Genomic DNA, 8,318 nt, shown 5'->3' with positions numbered 1-8,318 from the left:
TGTGATACTTACAAGTTGAAGATCATATACGGATAAATCTCATAATGTGAGTGTCATTAGTCATGTGAAAAAGTGAGTGTCTGTCAAGCTAATTAACAGCTCATGAGACCATTTGTCAAAGGTTCATCCAGTGTGGACAAGTATTACAATTGCAACGGAATTACAATAATAGTACGTGAGAGTTAATTATATATAGTCATATTGCTCAATCAAATTAAGAATTACGCAAAATATTTAGTCAGATGTCTGATCAAATATTCCGTCAAACATAATATTCGGATTGAAAAAATCCAAGCAAATGGTAGACTAGTAAAGAATAAGTCCACAATAAGAGATAATACTTATCACTTTCAAAAAAGTCGTTAGAAAAGGATATGATTCTGTCTAAGACGAAACAATATTGAAAGAAAGTTACAAAACTCCTAACAATTAAGTGAAAAAGTGTAAAAGGATCACTCAAATTCATTCCAAATATAGACTCCACCACACCACAGTTGAATATCAACTATATATTATTTTTCTAGATATTTTTAATTTTGAATTATACATTTATGTTATAAAAATTCATTGTTGGGCCAAGTTTAAGAAAGGTGAGAATGAAGTAGGCTACATGATCGGATCAACTACGGTTAAGCTTAGAGTTTTGGGTCAAGTCTAAGCCATGTCTGCAAAGCCCAACCTCAGCCCAGGTCCACATGAATGCGGGCCAACATCCTATTAATAGCAACAATGTAAGTGAGAATTCAATGCATTGGTAATGTCGATTAAAAAAAATTAATTGTAATGAAATATGTGAAAAAGATATTAAAAAGTATAAAAATATAAGAAAATATGCAAAATATATATTGAAATTGTATTTTTTTTTTTGGGCATTATATAATTTATAACGAACACCCATTAAATGATTGATAACAAGATATTATTTTATAATAATCACTATTGTATTTAAATCATGAATTTGAATAGAAATTTAAAAATGAAAAAAAAAAGTAGATGAAATGTAATTATATTTTATTCATATTCTACTCAACTTTTTTATTTTTCAGTTTAAATTTTTATTTAAATTCATGATTCAAAAACAATCTAAAATAATTTTTAACGCACTTATAATAGGAACCAATTGTGTATTTTCCTTGGTCTTTCTCTTATCTGTTACATCATTTCCTACTATGTTGGGCCAGGTCAACTGTCTTTAGGCTCAATCTATTTTCTTTTTCCTTTTTTTCTTTTTATTAATTATTTGGGTTAGAAGGCTCAGCCTAATCTAGCTCTGCTTGGAGTCGGATTTTCAACAATTTAAAATAGTGTTGTTCATAATTTTTGATAGGATCAACTCAATATACTTTTTAAATATAAAAAGCTCACTATTCCAATCATAATCTGTGTTTTATTCACATTTAAAATTATGTGAAAAAATTATTTTCCTCCACTTAGTTTGCTCTTTTCTGCTAAATTCAGCCACTCATAAAGTAGTCAAAGTTGAGAGTTTTAATAAGGTAAAAATATCTTAATCAATACCAATTAATCTGTGTTAAGGGTGTGGATAAAATTGAGATCTATATATATCGGAGAAGGGGAACTGCAGCTATTCCTGTTGCGTTCTTTGTGGGAGATTGTCCCGAGTGATTTTTGATGATGTGAACCATTCATATTATAGGATTCGTCAAGAATATTATTTGTGTAAAAAATCAAGTTAATTGGATATTCATAATCCCATGATTATGTCCTAATTGTTTTTAAAAATTTATAAAAGTTATGTTAACTGTTAATTTTTATAAAAACAAATGTACTTTGGTTATAGGATTACAGATATCCAATCAACTTTATTTTTTGTATGGATGATCTACTCAATGAATCCTACAATACAAACGGTTCAAATTATCGAAAAACACTCAAGACAACCTTCCACAATGGGCGCTACAATAACTACTGTGCCTTAGGCACAGCAATACCCCTTCTCCATATGTATCCTAATCTTGATTCTTGACGACAATAATGAAGATTGATTTGGAGATGTGAACCACCCACTATTACCTAATCGGTAATAATAATAATAATGTTGGACCAGAACAGCTTTATTATTCTTACCAAACAAACAAGTCAGTGTGTAATAAAAAGAGTATCACTTTTAAAGTTAGCGGTTACATGAAGAGAGATCAAAATTGTACTTCACTCAATGGTTGCCTTAGTCATCTACAGATAGCTATGTAGCAACAGCCAAACCAATGTGTTGGTGAAAATTATATGTTTACTCTCAATCCACAAGAATTAAATAATAATTTCAACAAAACAATCAAATAAGAATAATCTAACAATTGTGGAATTGGTTTAAATTCCTCAAAAGAATGAAGATTTTTTTTTTGAACAACTGAAAGCAACAAAGTAAACAAAGCAAACACAAAATAATTTCATAATGAAACTACTAAAGTTCATCCGGTTACAAACTGTAAGTCACAGAAGAAACTACTTCTAAGTTACAATAAACTACTCTTAAGTCTAAAAACTATGTGTTGTTAAGTTGTTGAGGCCCCTTCTCTCTGCAAATCTCTGCCTTTAATAGTTGTTCTTACTTCTCTAGCCCATGACCCCATGACTCTGCAAGTTTGAAACTGTTGTTGCATAACTGCTGTAACTGCCTCTCTTATTTCCAAATACTCAAGCTCCATTAAATCTTCAATTTTGCCTGTAGAATGGCTCCCCCTACATCGTGCCATCCATCATCACTTTTAGCCCTCCTTCGACAGAGAGAAACACCCACTTCGTGCATAACTCATCTTGCAAGTTGCCCATTAACCCCATGACCTTCTGCCAATAACTGCTCCACCATCTGGGTCACTCCACACATAGGATTCAACTTTCATTGGTGACACTTGTCCTCTGATTGCTGCAAGATCCCCATTTTGACCCTACCACATGTCATTACGTGACTGGTCCACTTGTTAACAGAATCCAACAAAAATGGGTGCAAACACAATGCTATGAATTCAAAATCATAATAATAATAATAAATTGATGAAAAGTAAAATATTTGACTCATTCATTTTAGATATAGTTTATATCCCATCAAATTTGAATTTTAATCATATACTTTATTTTTTATAAACTTCTATGCTTATAAGTAAACTACACTAATTATCATTGTGTTTTATTCATTAGAATGAAATGAAATGGAATGAATTGCAAATACTGAATATTTCATTCATTATTGTAAGAGAATGATCATCCACATGGAGACCGGAGACTTATCATTCCATTCCGATTTACCTTCATTTTAGTGAATGGAAAATTATCTTTCTAATCCCAATTGTCTTCTTGCCTTTCAATTGTAGCAATCAAACTCCTATATTTTTAGTCAAACTAGTGGGTGGCACACACGATGTGTGTGCAATTTAAATAAGTAGGAATAAAAAAAAATAATAATGAAATTAATATTATAATGTGTACTTAGCTTAAGTGGTATGAGTCCTCGTACTTAAACCCATGGTCATGGGTTCAAGCCTTGCCCATCTCTTTGTTTAACTTTTTTTTTAAAAATAAAAAATACTGCCACATGGCATGAGGAGAGTAAAGCTTCAGGACATCATAAGAGGTGTTTACTTTATAATAGTATAGATAGATAGATAGATATAGATATTAATTGTCATGTAGAAAAAGGATTTGTGTCATGCACATTATAATGTTTCATCAATTTTTATAATGAATTTGAACGGAGGGTTAACATTAATACTTGACTAGAAGGGTAAGAATTTAATTGTTACAATTGAAAAATAAAATTGTAGAGTAGGATTGAGGGTAAAATATAGTGATACAAAATATAATTTATCTTATTTTTTGTATCAACTATGTAAGAACACATAAGATTTTAATTAAATGAGACAATAACACAAGAGAAAAATGTAAAGTCCACATAAATAGAGTTGGCATGTAAATTTATTTCTTATCTCATATTTATGTTCCATTATGTATATATATATATATATACTAGCGGGTGGCACACACGATGTGTGTGCAATTTAAATAAATAGGAATAAAAAAAATAATAATGAAATTAATATTATAATGTGTACTTAGCTTAAGTGGTATGAGTCCTCGTACTTAAACCCATGGTCATGGGTTCAAGTCTTGCCCATCTCTTTGTTTAATTTTTTTTTAAAAATTAAAAAATATTGCCACATGACATCAGGAGAGTAAAGTTTCAGGACACCAAATTTCCTGTTCACTTTATAATAGTACTAGCGGGTGGCACACACGATGTGTGTGCAATTTAAATAAGTAGGAATAAAAAAAAATAATAATGAAATTAATAATATAATGTGTACTTAGCTCAAGTGGTATGAGTCCTCGTACTTTAACCCATGGTCATGGGTTTCAAGCCTTGCCAATCTCTTTGTTTAACTTTTTTTTTAAAAATAAAAAATACTGCCACATGGCATGAGGAGAGTAAAACTTCAAGACATCATAAGAGTTTGTGTTCACTTTATAATAGTATAGATAGATGACATTTGGACTTTGGACTCTCTCTTTCGGTATTGGTAACTGTACAAAGCAACCCATTATGTAGCTTAGAAACCTAATTTGCCACGTTGGTGCAAATACACGTCAAGTGGTTAAGTAGGAGACCCCACCCTTAGTCTTTTCTGCAATTGATTTACCAAACGAACAAAAAAAACAAACACCAAAAATTTCTCCATCTATTGCTTTCACTAAACAACTCTTCAATATTTTAAACCACCTACTACTGGAAAAACTTAAAAGAGGATACACACAAACATGGATACCCCAACATAGAGGCCAAAAGACTTTGGTTTAATGGCTAAGAAACTCCAAGTTGTTTCCAACACTTGGGCCATTAGGTTCAGCTTTCAGTCCCTGGTGGCTCTCCTGGTGGCTGTCTTAGTCATCGGAGCGATTTATTTGACTGGAGAAGGTGAGCAGTTACTAGAAGAAGAAGATGATCATGAAGTAACAAAACAAGAAAGTGGTAAAAATGAATCATCTTCGTCACGCTGCGAATTTTTTTCAGGAAAATGGGTTTTTGATAACAATTCATACCCACTTTACAAAGAGCAGGATTGCACTTTCATGTCTGACCAATTGGCTTGCCACAAGTTTGGAAGAAAGGACTTGAGCTATCAGAATTGGAGGTGGCAGCCTCACCACTGCGACCTCCCAAGGTCTCTCTCTCTCTCTCTCTGTCTCTCTCTCTCTTATGCATTTGATAGTGCAGTTTTCCTGTGATCGATTTCTGTGTTCTTAGACTATTTTTTTGGTTAATAGTAGGCTTTGTGTTTGGCTATGTTTTTGAGTAAAGGTTCAATGCCACAGCACTGCTAGAGAGGCTGAGGAATAAGAGGCTTGTGTTTGTTGGTGACTCTTTGAATAGAGGCCAATGGGTCTCAATGGTCTGCCTACTGGAGACATCAATTCCTAATAAGGAGCTCAAATCTATGCACACCAATGGCTCTTTGATCACCTTCAGGGCTATTGTAAGGCTCTCATAATTACATGATTTAATTTTTAATTAATTCCTTCTAACTCTAGTTTTTGGTTAATGCAATGAAGGAATACAATGCCACAGTTGAGTTCTATTGGGCTCCATTGCTAGTGGACTCTAACTCTGATGATCCAGTGAAGCATCGATTACCAGATCGTATCGTTCGAGCTCAAGCCATTGAAAAGCATGCTAAGTATTGGACTGATGCAAACATACTTGTCTTTAATTCCTACCTTTGGTGGAGAAGACCCAAAATGAAGGTCTTGTAAGTAAATGTTTACCTAACTGGCAACCTCATGGTTAAACAAAAACTTGTTTTTTAGATCAATCCTATCGAAATTTTATTTAAAAGTTTCAAATTTTTACATGACTTGATCATTAGGTGGGGATCATTTGAGAGTCCAGATGGAATTTACAAAGAAATAGAGATGTTACGTAGTTACGAGATGGCTATAAAGACATGGTCAGATTGGTTGGAATTTCATGTCAACCATAACAAAACCCAGTTGTTTTTTGTTAGTATGTCACCAACTCATGAAAGGTATGGTACCGATCAAATTGCACTCATAGTTTAGGTTCTGTGGTCAATCCACATACCGTTTGATGCACATTACAAACCTATGAAACTCAAAATTTTGTGAACACAAGAAACATAAGGCCTAGGGGTGGGCAACTACTTATATTGGAAATGCAAGGGTGTTTGTATATTTTTGCAAATATTAGTGCGTGTTCGTGATTTTTGCCCCTTTATTTATTTATTTATATAATACACGGATTTGTTAGATAGGCTTAGGATTGTAATATCAATTTAGGGTTGGGCTGGGGTGACTTAGGCCTAATCTCGAGCCAGGCTTGACTTGGGCACAAGATTTTCTTGTCTTTTCTAGCCTAGCTTAACTCAAACTCAGCCCAATCCAACCCAACTGATGCCAACCCCAAAGGTATTGATTTGCCCATAGCATGCCTAGCACAAGCTAGTATATATTGAGATATTACAAACTCTAAGTTTACATCCATTCCAAAATCCATATTTATCAACCTAAAAGGCATTAAGGGTTAAGTAACCTAGGTTTGTTATTGACTAGAATTGTTGGCTTGTCATCATGGTGATAACATTGCAGGGGTGAAGAATGGGGCACGAGTGTAGATCAAAATTGTTACAATGAAACGGATCCAATTTTAAAAGAAGGATATTGGGGAAGTGGATCAGATCCCGACATGATGCATATAGTAGAGGATGCGATTGATGGGTTAAAAATGAGAGGTTTGAATGTTCAAATGATCAACATAACACAATTATCAGAGTACCGCAAAGAAGGTCACCCATCAATCTATAGGAAGCAATGGGAGCCTCTAACTGAAGAGCAACAATCAAACCCTAGCAGTTATGCAGATTGCATACATTGGTGCCTTCCTGGAGTGCCCGATGTTTGGAATGAGCTTCTCTACGCATACATTTTCGGTTATGATAGGCTCAAAGCAACAGTTGAACTTTAGGACTTGTCAAGCTTGCAAAAGTTGCATAGTAATGAGTTTGAAAGCCACGCAAAAAATTTCCTAAGGGAAAAGATGTAGCTAAAAATGGTTTTACAACCAAAAAGATTTCGCCATGACTAATGCACATATTGGATGGTTTTTGAACTTTCAACTTGAATTGAACTTAAAGATTCTAAATATGCAATTAATTACCTTAAATATGTAATTGGAGATCAGTAAGAAATAATCAAATTTTAGTGAGAGAGAGGATGAGGAAGCCCATTTAATTTAGGGTAAGCTATCAATAGGTTCTAATAACTTAACTTAATTTTCATCAAATCGTATTGAAAATAAATTTTAGTACAATCATCGCTAAAAATAATTTTTTGTAACGATTTTTTACATGTCACTAAAAATTGACAATTAGTAACTTTTTCTATCACGATCTTTATAAATTGTCACTAAAACTTAAATTAGTGACATTTTTTTGTGACGAATTTTTCAAATTGTTGCTGAAAGTTGAAAATTAGTAACGCATTTTTCTGACGATTTTTTTAAATTATCGCTAAAACTTATAACTAGTGACATTTTTTGTGACAAAATTTCCAAACTGTCGCTAAAAATTAATAATTAATGACGTTTTTTAATAGTATATGATGAAAAGTGTCATTAATTATCATAAGATCTATTAAATAATAAGTCCACTTAGTAAAACGTACATATAATTCCTCCTTTAATTTGAAGAGAAGGTAGGCCTAATTCTTTTTTAAGGAATAGATGGAGTGAAATATATATGCAAATCTTGTTGTGGAAAAATTAATTACAAAAAAAAAAAAAATACATAGATGCCACATTAAGGTTCAATTAGTTCATTATTTCTAGTAGTATAAACACGGTTTTCACTTGCCAACAATTAATTAATTGTTACACATACTATTAACGCTAGTTCCACTTGAAGAGGAAAACAAAAATGGAGAAATAAACAAAATCCAAGGGTTACCTTTACAGCAACAAAACTTGGATCAGAGTCCCAAAAACTAATGAAAATTACTTGTATTTGACTTGTAAATAGTTCATATGGGTAATGCGTATCTTAAATCAGTTCCTTTCAAACTAAAAAGGGTATCTTTGTCAATTCACAGAACAAATCAAACCGAAGTGTCTCAAATGGCAAGAACTTTTTACAAGTCAAATACAAGTAAGTTTAAATGCTAATTACTACTTCTTGTTGTTCTTTGCTGGCAGGAATTGAATGACAATTAAAATACAAGTAATTTTAAATGCTAATTACTACTTCTTGTTGTTCTTTGCTGGCAGGGATTGAATAACAGTTATAAATGGGTGTTGG

At 32.7% G+C, this 8,318-nt stretch overlaps 1 protein-coding gene across 2 annotated transcripts; it reads left to right on the top strand.

Annotated features, from left to right (window-relative positions):
• The first annotated feature begins 4,694 nt into the window (after nucleotides 1-4,694).
• Nucleotides 4,695-7,135, top strand: LOC114314625 (protein trichome birefringence-like 34). Of its 2 annotated transcripts, XM_028261095.2 has the most exons (5): nucleotides 4,695-5,174; nucleotides 5,312-5,486; nucleotides 5,563-5,759; nucleotides 5,877-6,035; nucleotides 6,616-7,135. In XM_028261095.2, exons 1-5 carry the CDS (start codon nucleotides 4,810-4,812, stop codon nucleotides 6,989-6,991), a joined length of 1,272 nt encoding a protein of 423 aa, XP_028116896.2. In that variant the 5' UTR covers nucleotides 4,695-4,809; the 3' UTR covers nucleotides 6,992-7,135. The 2 variants fall into 2 exon arrangements, with proteins under 2 accessions (XP_028116896.2, XP_028116897.2); XM_028261096.2 differs by lacking the exon at nucleotides 5,877-6,035 and having other exon boundaries at nucleotides 4,728-5,174.
• Nucleotides 7,136-8,318: the final 1,183 nt, after the last annotated feature.

Source organism: Camellia sinensis, chromosome 3, assembly GCF_055761805.1.
Source record: "Camellia sinensis isolate YWXY chromosome 3, ASM5576180v1, whole genome shotgun sequence".
Taxonomy (NCBI): Eukaryota; Viridiplantae; Streptophyta; class Magnoliopsida; order Ericales; family Theaceae; genus Camellia; species Camellia sinensis.
Note: the sequence above shows the minus strand (reverse complement) of the source record. Positions and strands in the feature narration are given on the sequence as shown.

What these genes read in the sequence shown, in the direction of transcription:
- LOC114314625 (XM_028261095.2), top strand. Translation starts at nt 4,810, where the DNA reads ATGGCTAAGAAACTCCAAGTTGTTTCCAACACTTGGGCCATTAGGTTC. An exon ending in CACCACTGCGACCTCCCAAG is followed by an intron (nt 5,175 to 5,311) that starts GTCTCTCTCTCT and finishes TTTTGAGTAAAG; the next exon opens with GTTCAATGCCACAGCACTGC. An exon ending in AGACCCAAAATGAAGGTCTT is followed by an intron (nt 5,760 to 5,876) that starts GTAAGTAAATGT and finishes CTTGATCATTAG; the next exon opens with GTGGGGATCATTTGAGAGTC.